At 34.3% G+C, this 19,047-nt stretch overlaps 3 protein-coding genes across 7 annotated transcripts; 2 read left to right on the plus strand and 1 right to left on the minus strand.

Annotated features, from left to right (window-relative positions):
• Window positions 1-1,302: 1,302 nt before the first annotated feature.
• On the plus strand, window positions 1,303-3,812 carry snapc5 (small nuclear RNA activating complex, polypeptide 5). Its single transcript, XM_042744116.1, has 4 exons — window positions 1,303-1,429; window positions 1,921-2,036; window positions 2,123-2,197; window positions 2,892-3,812. Exons 2-4 carry the CDS (start codon window positions 1,947-1,949, stop codon window positions 3,069-3,071), a joined length of 345 nt encoding a protein of 114 aa, XP_042600050.1. The 5' UTR covers window positions 1,303-1,429; window positions 1,921-1,946; the 3' UTR covers window positions 3,072-3,812.
• Window positions 3,813-4,554: 742 nt separating this feature from the next.
• Window positions 4,555-13,005, plus strand: LOC109092230 (lactase-like protein). Of its 4 annotated transcripts, XM_042744112.1 has the most exons (15): window positions 4,562-5,130; window positions 5,230-5,459; window positions 5,624-5,784; window positions 5,872-5,959; window positions 6,035-6,144; window positions 6,950-7,078; window positions 7,161-7,256; window positions 7,343-7,397; window positions 7,832-7,993; window positions 8,075-8,349; window positions 8,500-8,626; window positions 8,932-9,131; window positions 10,578-10,641; window positions 12,373-12,417; window positions 12,556-13,005. In XM_042744112.1, exons 2-15 carry the CDS (start codon window positions 5,330-5,332, stop codon window positions 12,669-12,671), a joined length of 1,758 nt encoding a protein of 585 aa, XP_042600046.1. In that variant the 5' UTR covers window positions 4,562-5,130; window positions 5,230-5,329; the 3' UTR covers window positions 12,672-13,005. The 4 variants fall into 4 exon arrangements, with proteins under 4 accessions (XP_042600045.1, XP_042600044.1, XP_042600047.1 ...); XM_042744113.1 differs by lacking the exon at window positions 12,373-12,417 and having other exon boundaries at window positions 4,561-5,130; XM_042744111.1 differs by lacking the exons at window positions 12,373-12,417; window positions 12,556-13,005 and having other exon boundaries at window positions 4,555-5,130; window positions 5,280-5,459; window positions 10,578-11,802.
• On the minus strand, window positions 10,335-18,951 carry zwilch (zwilch kinetochore protein). Of its 2 annotated transcripts, none has more exons than XM_042744114.1 (19): window positions 18,788-18,951; window positions 18,622-18,661; window positions 18,445-18,534; window positions 18,167-18,285; window positions 17,866-18,056; window positions 17,700-17,779; window positions 17,449-17,604; window positions 17,266-17,337; window positions 16,698-16,791; window positions 16,468-16,520; window positions 16,181-16,283; window positions 16,006-16,085; window positions 15,707-15,863; window positions 15,534-15,562; window positions 15,294-15,430; window positions 13,803-13,898; window positions 13,556-13,671; window positions 13,347-13,443; window positions 10,335-10,512 (listed from the first exon to the last, which is right to left on the minus strand). In XM_042744114.1, the coding sequence occupies exons 1-18, from the start codon at window positions 18,835-18,837 to the stop codon at window positions 13,352-13,354; spliced, it is 1,755 nt and encodes a 584-aa protein (XP_042600048.1). In that variant the 5' UTR covers window positions 18,838-18,951; the 3' UTR covers window positions 10,335-10,512; window positions 13,347-13,351. The 2 variants fall into 2 exon arrangements, with proteins under 2 accessions (XP_042600048.1, XP_042600049.1); XM_042744115.1 differs by lacking the exon at window positions 10,335-10,512 and adding an exon at window positions 10,600-10,716.
• Window positions 18,952-19,047: the final 96 nt, after the last annotated feature.

Here is a 19,047-nt window from a genome sequence, read left to right on the forward strand (position 1 = left end):
AATGCACACAATGATATAGGATAATATCAGCTCAGAAGTTTAATGCTGTGCAAATCATCTAAAAAGCAGGGTGTGTGTTTTGTGTGCTAGACTCGAAACATGCATTACATTTGCAATGAATTAGGCTTCCTGGTGTTGTAAAGTTGACACCTGCCATTTCAAACATCACCATATGCTGGTGAGGACAGTACAGAACGCCAGGTAATTGGGGGACAGATGTAAACTTTTAACTTTTGCTCTCTCTCTCTCTCTCTCTCTCTCTCTCTCTCTCTCTCTCTATCTCTCTAGCTCTATAGATAGGGGTATATCTATACATAAAAAGCATGAATATGAATAGCATGAATATTATTTAAAATTTCTTAGACTTTGATGTGTCTCCAAACATTCTGTTTTATGGTAATGCATTTCCTAAATTTCTCCACATGGCGTCGCTACTGCGCTCCGTGCAGATATCATAATATAGTGTGTGTGGGTGCTGAATATGCTTATGGCTAAAAAAAACACACTAAATATCAACAATTGTAAACATATAAAATATGATTATAATATACATTAAATGGTTTCACAAAAGAATTATATATATATATATATATATATATATATATATATATATATATATATATATATATATATATATATATATATATATATATATATATATATAAATACAACTATAAGTATATATTAATTTAAATATATATAAAAAATAATTTAAATATATATAAAATCTTAATAATGATTTTAACTAGAATTTTAAACTAGAATAATAATAATAATAATAATAATAATAATAATAATAATAAATGTTCTTTGTTTAAAAAGCCAGCATAATTATAAAAATGTGCTGACATTATCATGTGTGTATTTGTTATTTTAAAAACTAGAAATATAAATAAATTATACCATGAGATTAAATATAATATTTATAATTTTAAAATACATAAAAATGAAACTATTTTAAAATAAAATTTAGAAGTCTGAAAGCTTAAAATAGCTTAATAGACAAATAAGAATAGGTAGTTAAATCTAAGATAATATATAATTAAATAAATAACAACAATTTTAAATCTAAGAACAGTATATTGGTTTTCTTAAGCCAAAATTCTTACAAAAGATGCCCTGACATTATCATTTATATTTACCGTGTTATTTTAATCATACAAAATAAAATCTAGAAAAAAAAATTAAATACATAAAACGAAATATTATTATATTATTATGTATAGTTGCATCGTCTTTTAGTGTATATTATATTATATAATATAGAAGAAAGGAATTTTAAGGGATTTTTTATGTGATTTATGCGCATGCGCGCTGAAGTGCGCGTGACATGTTCTTCAGAATGCTACAACTGTGGAGTTGAGAAGAAAATAAATGAGCGGTTTAATCGAAACCATGCACTTTCCCCAGTGCGTGTTGAATCAGTAAAGTAAGTCAAGTCGTTTAGTTTATGAGGCTGAAAAAGAAATAACGCTAAACGAGATAAATTGCTTGTTACTGTTTTTATTTCCGCTAGCATGTTTGCTAAACGAGCTGAGTCTGCACAGTACATTATTGTAAGATGTGTTTCGACACGGTTTTACATTAGAAAATGTCAGTAAAATAACCGTTTAGAAGATGCATTATTTACATGTCTATTAAATGTCTGAATAAATCTCGATAACTCATGGAATGACCGCGTAATTCCCAGGAAAAGCAACAGCAGCCTTTAAACCCCAGGAGATCAGGAACATGATGTACTCCTGAACCAAACAGCAAGCACGTTTACAAATTCCATCTAACTGGCTGTGCAGTTAATTTTAACATGGTTTAAATGTAATTTGTAGTTCATAAAAAGCAATAAATGTTTGCTTCTTAATTCTGAGGTCATGTCCTGTAATAGAGCAAAGTAAAGACATGCTCTTCTTGTTTTGTGTGCAGTAATGCTGTAGAAACACTCATCCACTATGCTGAGTCGCCTTCAGGAGCTCAAGAAGGAAGAGGAGACTCTTCTGAAAATAAAAGTCATGCTGCAAGATCAGCTCAACAGACTTAAGGTAATAACAATCATGTGTAAAAATAATAATAATAATTGTGGTCTCTGTGCATAAATCTGCTCTCTGTATTTGTTTATGTTCATCAGTTTGAGGAAGGGACCCTGAGGTCAATGATAAATGCCCAGTCTGAAGAAAGCCCAAATGAAGCCCCTGCCCCTGAGGTAAATAAACAACAAAAAAGAAAAAAATGTTGTTCTTCCATTATTCTGAACTGGTGATTTACATTAAAGGAGTAGTACACTTAATAATATTTAATAAAAGTAATAGTAAGTATAATAATATTTTGTGCTCTTATTTTCTATTATCCTATTATTTTTGTTGAATTTCTAAGATTGCCTTTCATACAACAAATGTGAATAGTTTTTTATACTGCAAAACTCCATAATGAAAAAAAGCATCATAAATTCACATTTGTGGTCAATCCCTTTAAACTTGCTGCATCTTTATTGGTCACATGACACAATCAGGTCAGAACAACATGAGATTAAATTATGATAAAGTTTTCAGATTACACTAACATTCAAAACTTTGGGATCAGTTTATTTTTAATGTTATTCTTAATGTTTAATCAGTTTTTTTTTTTTGATCAAGAGTGCCATTAAAGACATTTATAATGTTAGAAAAAATATATATATATTTTAAAATATATAATAATAGGAAACTGTTATTTTAAATGACAACAATATTTCACAATATTACTGTTTTTACTTATTTTTAATGAAATAAATAAAGCCTGGGTGAGCATAAGAGACTTTCTTCAGAATTATTAAAGCTATTCTTTTAAAAACAATTTAAGTCAAGACCATTAAAATGTTTCTCTTGACAAATTATGATGTTTATATTTGCTGTGCGCAGGTGGAAGTCAACCTAGATGATGAGACTGAGATCAACCAGACCAAACTAGTATTAGGTGCTCAAACAGACTATGACATGGAAGAAGAAGAGGAGGAGGAAGAGGACGATGATGAGGATGATGATGCAGATGACGACCTCGATATGGTGCTAGAAGATGAGGAAGATGAAGATGACTACTGACTGTGCCTGCAAAGACGGTGTTATCATTTACTCCTGTGTTTGGGTGTGTAGTCTGCACATTTGGCATGCTGATAGAGACTACATCAGTCTCTCTGTCTTAGATTGGTGTTGCTTTAGATAAACCGTTGGTGGTTCACCCATCTATAAAATCCTCCAAAAGTATGTGTAGCACAAATACAACTCCTCCTATTACTGTGCTGTTGGCCAAGCCTGCACTTTATGTATTTTTTAAATACATATAAATTAAAGATTGCACCAATTCTATTTCATGGTGTTCACCGAGTGATGCTGTACTATATAGGCTTTATTTAATATTGTATTGTATTGCTTTCAGATTGAATGCATTTTGATTATAAAGCAGATGATAAGTATTATGTATGTACATGTTCATGATGTTGTGAGGTATTCGCAGAGGTACTTTTCTATTTGGAGTGAGTGTGTGGACTAGGTTGTGTATGCATGGGCATGACAATTGTTCTAGCTGAGCCAGTATTCTAACTTTTTTGTACTTCATGTGCAGCATTGTTGATGTACAGAGAGTTCCTATGTTTTCTTAAAGACAGTGCTCGGCGTAATTGCATATTAAAGTGCTTCAGCTTAGCACTGTTTCTTTAACAGAGCGATGCAGGTCGTTTGGTTTGGTGTTTTGGTGTTGCCTTGATGTAAGTGTATGATGTGTGAATGACATTTTTACTTTACACAGCTAGGTACATGCTAATAAAGGCGAGTATGTTGATCAGATATGATGACAGATGCATTTCCTCTGTTGGCCAGTATTATTAATATAATAAATTACAGTTTCTGTGAAAACTGCCCCCTCCCAACCACAACTGCATAAACCTGCAATGCAGTAAAAACACTACCAGCATTCAGTATTTTCCAAAAACCTGTTAACAGTATACTACACTTCACAAAAAGAGGGGCACATCCGGAGACAAATGAAGCCACAATAATAGATTAATTTATATTCTTATAACTTTAAGAATGTTTAATATTTATATGTTCTGAAAGTGCAAAATAGAATGTTTTAGAAATAAATATGTATATCCTCCTTTATATTGTGCAGAATAAATGCTTATATTTAATATTTTTGTTTTTTATATAGAAAGCAAGGTTTATGGATACATCAAACATTTTTTAATTAGCGATTACATTTTAACAATGTACTACACTTCACAAAAAGAGCAGGGTGTGGAGAAAAATGATGCAACAACAGTATATAGATAGTACTCTAGTAACTTTAAGAATGTTTAATATTTCTATATTCTTAAAGTGTAAAATAGATTTTTGAAATACTTGTTTTAGAAATAATATGTATATCCTCATATATAGTGCAAAATAAATTTAAAAGCATTTAATATTTTATATTTAACACTATTTTATTTCTATTATTTTATATAGAAAGAAAGCATGCTTGTAGATACATCACTTTTTTACATTTGTAATTCAACTTTAACACTGTATTACACGTACATTGTCTGGAGGTCCGGAGAAAATGTGTATTTTGTTTTACAAATATTTTTATCTGTAAATTTTTAAGTATACTGTTTTATATAGAAAGCAAGGTTTGTGGATACATCAGTTTTTTTACATTTGTAATTATTATTATTTTTTTATTTCCTCCATTAATTGTGGAGTTAGTGGATTACTCAGTCACAATAACTCAATAACGTAAAAGTCAGAGTAAGACCTGAAACCTGTTGTATAATATTTGGGTCAGTTTATCCCACTTGTCATTGTTGTATTAAACACAAGCGTATCAGCCTCTCCAACATTAACTTTGCTTACAGAGTGAAAACCCTTGTTTGTGGGAGATCTGTCCACCGTTGCAAAATGTGATCACAGTCCATTGACCCTCAATAGGGAGGATTTTGGGTCTACAGTGGGGTCATGGGACCACCTTTAGTACAGCACAGTGCTTTGCCACCCAAGCTGAACAGTAACAGACTCTGTATGGCAACCTTCAAACTTCCAAACTGGATGTGATATCAAGGTGTGGGATAGTTTTCATCGATTTGAAAGGCAGTTCCATCTGGAATCAATGCCAGTTCTGAGAAAGGTATGTTCAAATCAAGAGTACGAGTGTGAAAATGCAATTTTCTAGTTGTTGCAAAAAGGTTTTGGTCATTCATTACTGGGCAAATTGCATTGTGTTTAGTAACAGCGATGGATGATGTCTAGTGAAACGGTAACTAACTCTCAAATCAGGAGTGTGTGGTACTGATGAGAGTCACTGAGCTGGAGCTGAGATCTGGAATATGATGCTGTCACACCGTGTTGGACAAGCGTGTCATGTGCTTGTGCTGGTGTTGTGTCTGTCTGCGGCTGAGGACTTCGACTGGTCAGCGAACAACCACGACTCCTTCTATTATGGCGCTTTTCCAAATGGTATGATGCCACCATTACTAAATGGATTCCTTTCTCAGACATTATAGCCTTTGGAAAATGAATTGATCTGCATGGATATCAATGATGAAAGTTAAATGCATTAACTGACAAATAATACTTATATTGAAAGAATTTTTAAGACTGTTTCATTTCATTTTTATCAGGATTTTCGTGGGGCGCCGGCAGTTCAGCCTATCAAACAGAAGGAGCCTGGGACAAAGATGGGAAAGGACTGAGCATCTGGGATGTGTTCACTCATAAGAAGGGAAAGACGTTCTTGAATGATACTGGAGACTCTTCATGTGAGGGATACTACAAATTCAAGGTGACCATGCTGGTTTTTGCTATGACATTGAATATGAAATACCCCAGCTGAAATGCAACAACATTTTTGCTTCATTTTCTCATATAGGATGATATTTCATTGATAAAAGAGCTGAATCTAAATCATTATCGGTTTTCCATCTCCTGGCCTAGGATCATGCCAACTGGAATCAGGTGTAAGTATCCATAGCTCTAGGTAGGATTTTAATATATTCCCAAAATGTTTGACCTCCACTTTTGTGTATTTGCAGCTGACCATGTGAATGAGAAAGGAGTGAAGTATTACAATGCTCTTATTGATGAGCTGCTTAAACATAATATCACTCCCATTGTGACTCTTTATCATTGGGACCTGCCACAGGTGCGTATTCCTGAATATATCCAATAGGCCTACTAATAGCGCTATTTAAAATATTATATTCTGATTCATTTAACCTCTCTAGAACGTTTCAATGAATAGATCTTAATTAGCATATTTTATTTGAACTAAAACAAGGCTGTGAGGCAGAAGGCTTTAATGCTTTTGACTTTTTGCTCAATCAGATAACGTACGCAACGTTGTGTAATAAAATTAATAAGCGCATAAAACAAAAACTGTGGAAAACGTGCTGTAAAAAATAAATGTGATATTGTTATTCATATTTACTGCTGGTTGATGAAATGTTGCAAGTCTAATCCAAAAATCTATCGGGATGTTCATGTGAGAGCGGAAAAATTTGCTGCGTAAATTTGGCAACGGTTTTAAGTTGGATGTGGTTTCACTGCGTTCACCAAAAAGTTGCTTGGTTAGAATGTGATTTCTGTATGTGCTGTGCTTTATATATCTCTACATCCCTACATATTAACTTTAATTGCTTTTTTTGCCCACATAAAGTCAGAGTTTTGCTAATGTGGCAGGACCTTAAGATAACGAACAGATCGCCTGTCCATCACAGCCTCCTTTTCATTTTCTAACCAAAAAGAGCCAATTCGATTCATTTTTCATTTACTTAACCCTCTCAACATTATTTTTTAACAATATCTGTCAAGATTTGACAAGTAAAAAGATGAATACACATTGAATGAATTTCATTCATCCACTGTATTGACTGCAGTAATAATGGATTAGTCTTAACCTTTTTAAGAAGGTTTTATCATTCCATCATTTTGTCTGTACATTTGGACAGGTTTTGCAGGAGAAATATGGTGGATGGCAGAACATCAGTATGATTAATTATTTCAATGACTTTGCCAATCTTTGCTTTGAACGATATGGGGACCGTGTCAAATACTGGATAACTTTTAATAACCCATGGGTATGTTCACTCTATTCATCTTATAACAGCAAATTAAAGAAATGTGTAAAGGATGAGCTTATTAATGCTCATTGTGTGTCAGTCAGTGGCAGTGGAAGGATATGAAACTGGAGAACATGCTCCAGGACTGAAGCTCAGGGGCACTGGGGCCTACAGAGCAGCTCACCACATCATTAAGGTAACACTTAATTCCTTGATGTGATATTGTATCATATTTCAGAATGGAGTTATTGTACAATATTGTTTGTGTTGGTTTACTAACAGGCACATGCTAAGGTTTGGCACACTTACGATACTCAGTGGCGAAACAAACAAAGAGGTATATGAGCTTATCAGTGTCTATAAGTTTTTATTAGTGCTGTCAGATGATTAATCACGATTAGTCACATCCAAAATAAAAGTTTTGTTTACATAATATATGTGTGTATACTGTGTATATTTATTATGTATATATAAATACACACACATGCATGTATATATTTAAGAAGAATATGTTATGTTATATATTAAATATATAATATAAAATATAAGAATATAAATATATAAATGTATATACATGTAAATATTTTCTAAATATATAATTTATGTGTGTGTATTTATATATACATAATAAATATACCCTGTACACATACATATATTATGTAAACAAAACTTTTTTTTTGTTTGTGATTAATCTTGATTAATCATTTGACAGCCCTAGTTTTTATTTTATTTTTTTTAAAAATCACACCCTCTGAGTGCTTTCTTCTCTAGGTATGGTGGGTATTTCACTGTCTGGGGACTGGGGAGAGCCTGTGGACATCACTAACCAGAAGGACATTGAGGCTGCAGAGAGATATGTACAGTTTTACATAGGCTGGTTTGCTACACCTATCTTTCATGGAGATTATCCTCAAGTGATGAAGGATTTCATAGGTACTGTTGCTAAGTAGATGTTGAATATGTGAGGTTAAGAATGGTGCAATCTGGCATATTAATAACAATTTTGTATCCAAGGGAGGAAAAGCGCACAGCAGGGTTTGGGAACGTCCCGCCTTCCCACCTTTTCTTCTCAGGAGAAGAGTTACATCAAAGGCACCTCTGATTTCCTAGGTGTGGGGCACTTCACCACACGCTACATAACCCAAAAGAACTTCCCTTTCAACCGTGGCTCCACCTACTTCTCAGATCGGGATGTAGCAGAGCTGGTCGACCCACGTTGGCCTGATCCTGGTTCGGAGTGGCTCTACTCTGTTCCTTGGGGCTTCCGCCGTCTGCTCAACTTTATAAAGGTGCACAAAGGCTTTCATTGTTTAAAAGGCACCATTTCACATCATTTCCTCATGCTGAATCTTTGATCTTGTTTCATAATATAATGTCTTTGTTACAGTGTCATGTCATGAATTGACAACTTTAAACTTACGCTCTTTGACTTTCTAAAGACTCAATATGGGAACCCCGTGATCTTCATCACTGAGAATGGGGTCTCGGAGAAGATGATGTGCACAGAGCTGTGTGATGACTGGAGGATACAGTATTACAAGGGGTACATCAATGAGATGCTTAAAGGTAACTAGTCCAAAAATGAGTAAAGGGATGGGTCACCCAAAAATTGAAATTCTGTCATTTACTCACCCTCATGTTGTTTCAAACTAGTATGACTTACATCCTTCTGAGGAACACAAAGGATCTTTTGAAGAATGTTTAAACTGTTTTTGTCCATATAATGGAAGTCAGTGGGGTACAAAACAATATTGGACCCCATTAACTTTCGTTTTCAATAACATCAAAAGTCATTTGGAATGACATGATGGTGTAAATGATGAGAGAATCATCACAAATTATACTGTATTTTATTTGTTGTTAACCTGCAGCTATCAGGGATGGAGTGAATGTAAAGGGCTACACCGCTTGGTCCCTTCTGGACAAGTTTGAGTGGGATGAGGGCTATTCAGAGAGGTTTGGCCTTTACTATGTGGACTTCAAGAACAAAAATAAGCCTCGCTACCCCAAGGCCTCTGTTCAGTTCTACAAGCGCATCATTAAGTCTAATGGATTTCCCAATCAGAGAGAGGTACATCTATTTTGCTGAAATAAGTTTACATTATGATTTACTAAAAGGGATAGTTCACCCAAAAATGAAAATTTGATGTTTATCTGCTCACCCCCAGGGCATCCAAGATGTAGCTGACTTTGTTTCCTCAGTAGAACACAAATTATGACTTTTAACTCCAGCCGTTGCAGTCTCTCAGCCGTATAATGCATGGCAATGGTAACAAAATCTATGAGAGTAAAAAAAAACATGCAAAGACAAATCCAAATTAAACCCTGCGGCTCGTGACGATACATTGATGTGTAAAGACACAAAATGATCAGTCTGTGCAAGAAACTGAACAGTTTTTATATCGTTTATTACCTCTGATTCACGCAATATCCAAACTGTTAGAACTCTTGTGAATGCACATTCACATCAGCAGGCCCCTGAGGCATCATCTTCTTCTTCTTGCTTTATGGTGGGTCGCAGACTTATAAGTGCATTACCACCACCTATCTCTCAAAAGGACCATTGACACTCTATCTACAATCTCAATTAGGAGTGTCAATAGAGGCTGCAACGGCTGGAGTTAAAAATCATAATTTGTGTTCTACTGAAGAAACAAAGTCACCTACATCTTAGATGCCCTGGGGGTAAGCAGATAAACATCAAATTTTATTTTTGGGTGAACTATCCCTTAAAAAAGAATGAAAGACATAATTACCTAGTCCTAGAGATATATAAAAGTAACAGTTTCTTTTTTTTTATGTTTTCAGTTTTAACATAAAATGTCAGTTTAATATTTTGCAACGACTCTAGCTAAACCATAAATACAGTACCTAAAAGACTACAAAACTGTGGAGGGAACCAAATCACATACCACACATTCATAGTTAAATAATAAAGCCATTTTTAAGTAAAGTGCTGTTTACTTGCTGATTAACATTTTGAATGAACTGATTCTGTTCCAGATTGTTTGACAGCTGTCTTGCAGTACTATTTGGATTAGAGCATCTGTTTTGGTATTGAAACATGCTATTTAGAGTCAATGAAAATGTTTGTGGAGTCGAGCATTTCCAATTAAATAGCTGTTTAGGGTGAACACACCAACAACCTCATTTGGTTATCTACCAACAAAACCATCTTGGAGGAACCCCAAGATTAGTATGTAATTACCATATAAATGGTATTTTCTAATTATTTTTCAGTCGTCTTATATTGAACAAACTCTAGTTGCCTTGGACATGTTCCAAATGTTTATTTTTAGATGATACAAAACCATATAAACAATTTTATACTTAAATGTTTATATAAACTATGTATTAAAGGTGGTGTAATTAACTGAATTAAACAGTCAAGTTAAAATACCATATAAAAAGACAGAATCCTGAAATGAGTGCCCATCTGCGCAAGCCGCTATCTGTAAGAGAACAGTATGAATAAATGAGACAATGACAGTATGCTCTGAATCATCATCATTGGCAGGTTGAGAACTGGAAAATGAAGGCTACAGAGACTTGCTCCACCAGCAATCAGCTCCTGGCTGCAGGTCAGTGGATCATTGATTCGAACTTCGTTGAAGAACCGGGGCATACATGGAAAAATTCCCTTTGTTGGTCACAGACTAAAAGAAATAATCATGTAGTCTTTAATCAAGAACAAATTCAATGGGAACAAATTCCTCTTGAACAGTACATGAGAACATTCTTCTGTTTTATTATGCTAACCTCATTTGTGGTTTGACTAGGTTTCTACTTAGCCATTAGTGTCCATAGGGACTCGGTATGCTTGCCATGAGAATGGATTGACAAAGACTTTTGGGGAGGTCTGAAACAGAGACTGAGCCGAAACCTCTAACGGGATTTTTCTATGTTTGCCCCTCCAGCTAGAAGCAAATCCAATGAAAAGAAAGATCATGTAGAGATGCCAAAGGTTTGGCCAGTGCATGATGAAATTTAAACACTAGGGTACATATTGAAGTAACTTGTTCTTCTGACAAAGTCTTTAAAAACCTCAGAATGATTGTGTGGTGTAGTTGGATAAAAAGAACTTTTTAAGCAACTCCAGTTCTGGCCGTCTCTAATCTTGGGAAGCTGAAATGTCTCTAGTCTTCAGGGGCCATATTTTACAAGCTTCAATGAATGATGTTATAATGGCTCCACAGTACATATATTTTTAATTAAATGTCACCATAAAGAAATAACCAGATCAGCTATTGGAGCACCTTTGATTAAAGGGTCAATACACTGCGAAGCCTTATTTCATTAGGACGAGCTATAATAGTGCGCAACAGTGCACACCCACTTTTCATGGCCTTGGTTCTGAAAGTTATGTTTCCCATTCATTTTACTTTCTTTCTTTTTAAAAAGAGATATAGGCTATGAACCAAACCAATCAGCAAAAATGCAACTCATAACATTACAAACTTGATTAGAAACAAAAAAGTATTTGAACATTCTGCAAAAAGACAAAAGGTACTTTGACAGTGCACTTAATGAGGGAAAGAACTAAAGAGGGTTTTTTTTTTGGCACGCTGTGCTTGTTTCAATTCTCTGATTGGAGATTTGCAGAGTCTTGGGTAATGTAGTTTTTCACCAGAAAAGTTTTTTAAGACTAAAAGAAAACTAAAAGTACTAAACTAAAACTAGACTAAAAGAAATTGGTTAAAAAAAACTGATGGGGGCTGATGGTTTCAACAAAATAATATATCTTCATATACCATCAATGAACAACTTAGAATGTAGTTGTAAGTTATCATTAAAAATATATATTTGTTTTTTTTAACTTGTGGAACCTGACTGTTGCACACTATTATTATAATAAATTACATGCTATGTTGTCAAGGTTTAATCAGGTGCAATTTCATAAATCACAATGACATACTGCTTATGGACTGGAGACCAGGAATTCAGTCTACATACACTTAATGAACTGTCTACCGCTTTGAAAAGCTTGCTTTGGTAAAGTTTTGATCATCAGCAAATAATCATCTGATTATCAAGATTCTGAAATCTTTTTAATCAGAAACTTAAAATGTGGCTTTTGCTAATACTCTTAATACTATTTAGATGAATCAAACTGAAATACTGTATGTGCTGCATAATCCTCAAACAAACAGCCAATAGAAGTATAAAACTAAAATATGCTTGATGTGAATAGTATGCTGCCCTTTTGCTTATAACCCAGTCGACTGTGCTGCTTTATTGTGAGCTTACACAGCGCCCTCAAAGAGTTAATGTGTCTTCCTGCCATCCTAAGATTATTTCTCTCTCTTCATTAGAGGAACAGCGGAATACAGCTGCCAATATTCTAAGACTTATTCATGGTAAGCCACCACACACACACACAATAGCTAGAAGAGAACTACATTAACCCTTTGAGTGCTCTGTTGCGCAAAAGCAGTGTGAAACTGGGCTATGCTATTATGTCTGGACTGATAAACACGTTTGTGTATACATTTCAGATCCTTTAACCAGCCACATGGAGATGGTGACCGAGGTTGTGGTTCCTACAGTGTGCACCCTCTGCATTTTGATCAGTGCTGTCTTTCTCATGTTCCTACTCCGCAAACGAAACTAGCTGACTTTTTTTTTTAAAAGAAACAAACTGAATTCGGCCCTTGTTTCTTAGTTAATACTATTTGCATTGAGGTTAAGGACACTATGCTGAATTTCAATGATATAGCCAAATAGTCATCTGCTTTTGGAAATTACTTATCTCTATGTGGACTAAATTAGTTGTCTTAAACCCTGTTGAAGCTTAAACTTCTGCAAACTGAAGTGGTTGCATATACTCTACTGTTCATAAGTTTGGGGTCAGTACGATTTTTTAGGAAATTTATATTTTTATTCAGCAAGGATGCATTAAATGGATCAAATGACATGTAAAATGCTAAAAAAAAAATTATTTCAAATAAATGCTGTTCTTTTGAACTTTCTATTCATCAAAAAATCCTGAAAAAAAGTAACACTGTTTCCACAGAAATATTAAGCAGCACAGTTATATAAAATTTGAATAATGTTTCACAATACCGTTTTTGACTGTATCAATCAATAAATCAAATAAATGAAGAACTGGTGATCATGACTCTTCTTTAAAAAAATAATAATAATAATAATAATGGCCCCAGACTTTTGAACAATATTGTGCATAAACAAATTAAAACGACTGCATAAAAAAAAAACAAATAAATATGGTATTTGACATTTGAAATGACATTTTCTGTGAGTTTGTTTCTATGAAATGGAGTCTTACCGTTGTTAAGTGAAGCTGATGAGACTACAGCTCACCGTGGTCCTGTAGTAAAACATCTTCTCACTTTCTCCATTCACAGACTCATCTAGGGGTACATCTGCATGTGTGCGACCAAATCATTTAAAAATGTCATGTTTGTTTCAATTAACTTAACAACAAAAGATATAAAACTAAAACAGCAAGTGAAAAAAATCAGCTAGTGACTTCACCTAAGTCAAAACTAATGTGGTCTACTAGAGGCTTGTCACTGAGATACAATGCTGTCTTGACTTCCTTTGACCCTTGTCCACTGGACACCTCCATTGCCCAAGAGAAAGGCTGCTCCCTGAGAGAATAACAAACATATATTAATTCATACTTACAAATATCATTATTCTGTTTAATATGTCTTACATCAACTGGAAGAATTATACAGAGAGAATATGACAGCTCATAAGAAATGCAGCAAATACTCACTTCTCATAAAAATAGCTAATAAGCGCAGGCTTAATTTGCAGCTGGAAGACATGGTCCTCATCATAGTTGGATGTTTTGTAGTATTGCAAACAGGACCTGTTATCAAATATCATGGTTAGAAACATGTAAGATCTAACTACTGAAATTAGCTGTTTCATCTGTTTAATTCTCTTGCTATGCACCATCCCCAATGCAATTAAGGGATCTGCAGTGCTCTCTGAAGTAAAAAAATAAATAAATAAATAAAACATTTCTTGTGAAACAAATGGTATGATACAGTGGGGAAAATATTTATCTGATCCCCTGCTGATTTTGTAAGTTTGTCCACTTACAAAAAAATGAAGGGTCTGTCATTTTTATGGTAGGTTTATTTTAATGGATAGAGACAGAATACCGACCAAAAAATCCAGAAAAAACACATTATAGAAACAATAGAAATTGTTTTGCATTTCAGTGAGTGAAATAAGTATTTGATCCCCAAGCAAAACCTGACTTAGTACTTGGCGCAGAAACCCTTGTTGGCAAGCAGAGAGGTAAGAGGTTTTTTGTAGTTGGTCACCAGGTTTGAACACTTTCCAGGAGGGATTTTGATCCACTCCTCTTTACAGGTTCTCTCTAAATCCTTAAGGTTTCTTGGCTGTCGTTTGGCACTTTCTCCCAAGCCTTCTCTGAATCATTATATGTTCTTTGGCAAACTTTAAACGGGCCTGTACAGGATTTCAGTCCATTGCGACGTAGTGTGTTACCAATGGTTTGCTTGGTGACTGTGGTCCCAACTGCCTTAAGATCATTAACAAGCTCCTCACGTGTAGTTTGGGTCTGATCCCTCACCTTTCTCATGATCATCCTTACCCCTTGAGGCAAGCTCTTGCACGGAGCTCCAGACCGAGGCCGACTGATGGTTGTTTTGTATTTCTTTCATTTCCGAATAATCGCACCAACAGTTGTCTCCTTCTCACCAAGCTTCTTGCTGATGGTCTTGTAGCCCATTCAAGCCGTGATCTACAATCTTGTCTCTGATATCCTTTGAAAGCTCTTTGGTCTTGCCCATGGTGGTGGGAGAGGTTGGAATGGAAGATACAGATTGTGTGGACAGGTGTCTTTTATACACCAAACGAGCTGACATTAAGAGTAACTTCTTAAAGTGACAGGACTAATCTGTGTTCCACATGGGCACATAACCAATCGGTGGGAGCCAGAATTCTTGCTGGTTGGTAGGGGATCAAATACTTATTTCACTCACTGAAATGGAAATCAATCTCTAACCTTTATATAATGTGTTTTTTCTGGATTTTTTGGTCAGTATTCTGTCTCTATCCATTAAAATAAACCTACCATAAAAATGACAGACCCTTAATTTCTTTGTGAGTGGGCAAACTTACAAAATCAGCAGGTGGTCAAATAAATATTTTCCCCACTGTATATTATTTCTCTACATTTTGAATCACCATTTGATTAATATATAATTTCTGGAAAGGGCAGGAAGCTTACTGAGTGAAAAGGAAGAGACGATCATGAGGAAGACTGAGGAAAGTGCTGCAGGTGCCCAGGATCTCCAGCAGATGGTGCAGTTTCCTCACTCTCATCACCTGCTCCTGCAGGTCCACCTCTGTGTCCAAGTAGTATCTCTAAAAATTACAAATAAAATGTATAAAAAAAAAAAATACAGTGCATACTAGTATTTATCTAAATTGTAGAAAAAAAATTAACAAGTAAAAAGTCGTTTTCTACCAAATAGTTGAGCGTTGTAAGTTCCTTTCCTAAAAAAGAATAACATCAGAATTAAGTCTTCAATCTGCTTCTCAAAGTGTATCTAAAAACTAACATTTTATTTAGGTAATTAAGAGATGAAGTGAACTATACACCAAAAAAAAATTTTTTATGAAATTTGAAAATGCATGTACCAACAAGGTAGTTGATGAAGTCTTTCCTGATCTTGTCCAGGCCGAGCTCTAGCAGCATATTAGCAGGTGTGAGGCCAGTGAGAGGCATGGCGTCTATCTGCTGCTGGTACGACTGCAGGATTAGCTTACTAAGAGTGCTATTGCTGTCTTTGTGGATCTAAGGAAAACAATACCCTCATTACATAATTATTAAATATTTATGCTGAAAAAAGAATAAAAATGTTAGATCATGTTTATTCACAATGGTTAACCAAAAAAAAATCTTTAGTGCATTTAAACAGACATGAAGCTGCACACACCCATGGTTTGATTTTACCAAGTTTCACTGCTTTGACAACAATTCTCAGGCATTCTGTTATGTCTTGATATGAAGTTACACCTATGAGAAAAAAATAATAATATATGTATATTAAATTTGGTTTCAGTAATGATGTTTTTCTGTATTTCATGAAAATTCCCAAAGGTAATATTTACTCTTCCTCATCTTCTCCCACAGTTGTTCTGTAAAGTCCAGGTCTCCTCTCGCAATCACCATTGAGCTGAAGGCTGCTATAGCATCTGTCTTAGCTTTCTGTTTCTGTTATAAAAGATCAAATGGATAGTTCGAACATAAATTAAATTAAATTGCCATTGTTTACCCATTAATTCCAAATCTGTATGAATCTTTCTTCTTTACTGGAACACAAAATTAGAATTTACCTGACAATATATAATAAAAGTGAATGAAGAATTGTGCTGTTAATATTATATTATTCATTTACCTCAGACGTTTTGGCAGTGTGTCCTGGTGCTCCTTGTCCAACATTCTCAAGCTCTAAAACAAAGGAGAAAAACAGCTTCATAAACCAGCAAATTATCTCCCTCAAACTGCACATGCTACGCTTAAAAGCAAAAAATTCAAGGACTGACCATCAGCAGCGTTTATATTGATGGTTTCTTGCTATGTATACAGCACATACAGTACACAAATTAATCAGCACAGCTGCTATACCCTCAATAAGTGCTCTGGTCAAGTCCACTGCAGACTGAGTCTCCATTGGTTCCAACCATTCAGTTTCTCCTGTTCTCAAACCCTCTGCTAGAGCCTAGTCAAATGTTTTAAAACAAAAACAATAAATACTGATGGCATGAAAATTATTATAATTACATATTAATAATATAATATAATTTTTTTTTGATATAGTAAGTTTTTTTTACTTATGATTTATTACAGAAAAACATTGTTATTGTCAACTAAAACAAAAACTATTTAAAATACTTTTCATTAATTGAAACAAAGCTGAAACAACATAAAATATAAATTTCACACAAACTTAAACTTAAAATGCTTTTTATTAAAATTAAGTTAAAATGACATTAAATTAAAATACTAAAATGACAACTAAAATTAAATTAAAGTTAATTATACTCTTTTTTTTTAAAACAAATGATAAAAGCAAATAACTAAATTACTAAAACCCTTTAACTAAAATTAAAATGACACCTGAAAATCTTAAAACAAAACACCAAAATAGTATATAAATAACATTAAAATTAAACTATTTATTTCTAACACTTACCAGAAGGAACTCCATCTCTTTATAGGTCTGATACAATGGACTCCTCATGTCTCCAACTGAGACTTTGATATTCTGTAAATAGGAAAAAAAGCTACAGAAATCACTTAGTAACCTCAAGAGGCAGTATGATCAAAACTTGGGACTAAAGCATCGAAGGGAACTGGACACGGCACTGATGCTGACCAGAGATGCTTTAGAAGACAACAGAGGACACTCCAATACTTTCTCCACATTATTCCATGTAAGACTCGCTATTACACTGCTCTGGGACTCAAATATCATGCTTTCCTCTTTTAAGGAGCAAAACAGATTGTACTGTGCATAGCCTTTGGTCGCCACCTGAAAAAAAAAAGAAAAAAAAATTCATAATACTCTTAACAGATACCTAATAGTGAGAAACCTATTGGAGCTAAATGACAAAAAACAAATCTTACTGTAGAAGCATGGTGTCTTTTCTCATGCTCTTGTTTAAGCTCATCCAGTTTGGTGAAAGAGGTTTCATCTCCTGTTGGACCTGCAGAACATTGGGAAAGATTTTGTCTTTCTTTATGGGTGCTTATCCCTTTGAATAATGCATGAGTATCAAATAAGCACTACTACCTTTGCAGCTGACTGTATACAGTTTGACACCACTGGTTTTGTTCCCACTATAGACAGTTTCTACTCCAAGCCAGGCAGTGGCACATGGGTCCAATTTGTCACAACGCACCCACAGAGGGTGCAGAGTCCCTGGGGCTCCCACCTGAGGCATGTTGGGGTTTTGAGCCATGGTGTACCAAGACAATAGCTGGCTAGTAAATGAAAGGGAGTAAAAATAATTCTTTATTATAGTGCTTAGCTTTGGTAAAGGGGAAAAATAATTCTTCAATTGTACTATATTGCAACAAGCAACTCCTTTCACCTTGCTTTCATGACAGAGAGCGGCTGAGGCCCTAGATCTTGCTCCACTTTAAAAAGAGTTTCTTCAACAACACTGGTGTCATCTGTAGTTTCTGTAGCTTCTGGTTCACACTTTGGTTGCTTTTCATTAAATAAGTTCACATGTTATATAATGTTTAGTGTAAATAAGAATAACACATACTATGTATATATATATATATATATATATATATATATATATATATATATATATATATATATATATATATATATATATGAGGCCATCATAAACTAACTTACTGCTTTCTCACAGACAAAGATAGGCTGGTTTCCACCGATTATGTCGTGCAGAAGTTCTTCCTTCTCCACCAGTAGTACTGAAATATCATCCTGAAATAAATAAATAAACAAATAACTTGTTTTCCATACGCATGACTGAACATCTTTTCTATTCATCTGCACACATTTTAGTTTTACCATATACGTGCAGTTCTCTTTATTTCCATCTTGACACAACCTTAAACAAGCGAGAAAAGAAAATATAAGATAAACATATGAATTACACATAACAAAAAATATGACAAATATGCCAGTTATTCAAGTTCAGTCAATCGTAATAAAAGAGAAAGGTACAATAACTCACTTCAGAAATTTGACAAACGCGTTGGCGTCCGAAACTATTTTTGATCCCATTCCCTTCGTTTTAAAACAAAATATATATTTAATTACCAAATTCTATCCGTTTGAATGAAAAACTTACAGGATTCAAAACTATTTGATTACAGCGCGCCTAATATACGTCACGAGGGTTACGACGCAGGCGTCCTTTTGCCACGCCTATTCTTGTTAAAAAAAATCATGTTCAACAAAAAGGTTTATTTATTTATTTCATTTTATTTTATT

Source organism: Cyprinus carpio, chromosome B18, assembly GCF_018340385.1.
Source record: "Cyprinus carpio isolate SPL01 chromosome B18, ASM1834038v1, whole genome shotgun sequence".
Classification (NCBI taxonomy): Eukaryota; Metazoa; Chordata; class Actinopteri; order Cypriniformes; family Cyprinidae; genus Cyprinus; species Cyprinus carpio.

Excerpts from the sequence above, each read along its gene's own strand:
- snapc5 (XM_042744116.1), top strand. The coding sequence starts at position 1,947 with ATGCTGAGTCGCCTTCAGGAGCTCAAGAAGGAAGAGGAGACTCTTCTG. Across the intron at positions 2,037-2,122 it reads ATCAGCTCAACAGACTTAAG|TTTGAGGAAGGGACCCTGAG; the intron begins GTAATAACAATC and ends TATGTTCATCAG. Across the intron at positions 2,198-2,891 it reads ATGAAGCCCCTGCCCCTGAG|GTGGAAGTCAACCTAGATGA; the intron begins GTAAATAAACAA and ends TGCTGTGCGCAG.
- LOC109092230 (XM_042744111.1), top strand. The coding sequence starts at position 5,330 with ATGATGCTGTCACACCGTGTTGGACAAGCGTGTCATGTGCTTGTGCTG. Across the intron at positions 5,960-6,034 it reads CATGCCAACTGGAATCAGGT|CTGACCATGTGAATGAGAAA; the intron begins GTAAGTATCCAT and ends GTGTATTTGCAG. Across the intron at positions 7,257-7,342 it reads CAGCTCACCACATCATTAAG|GCACATGCTAAGGTTTGGCA; the intron begins GTAACACTTAAT and ends GTTTACTAACAG.
- zwilch (XM_042744114.1), bottom strand. The coding sequence starts at position 18,837 with ATGGGATCAAAAATAGTTTCGGACGCCAACGCGTTTGTCAAATTTCTG. Across the intron at positions 15,864-16,005 it reads TTGGTAAAATCAAACCATGG|ATCCACAAAGACAGCAATAG; the intron begins GTGTGTGCAGCT and ends TGTTTTCCTTAG. Across the intron at positions 13,672-13,802 it reads ATTAGCTATTTTTATGAGAA|GGAGCAGCCTTTCTCTTGGG; the intron begins GTGAGTATTTGC and ends TTATTCTCTCAG.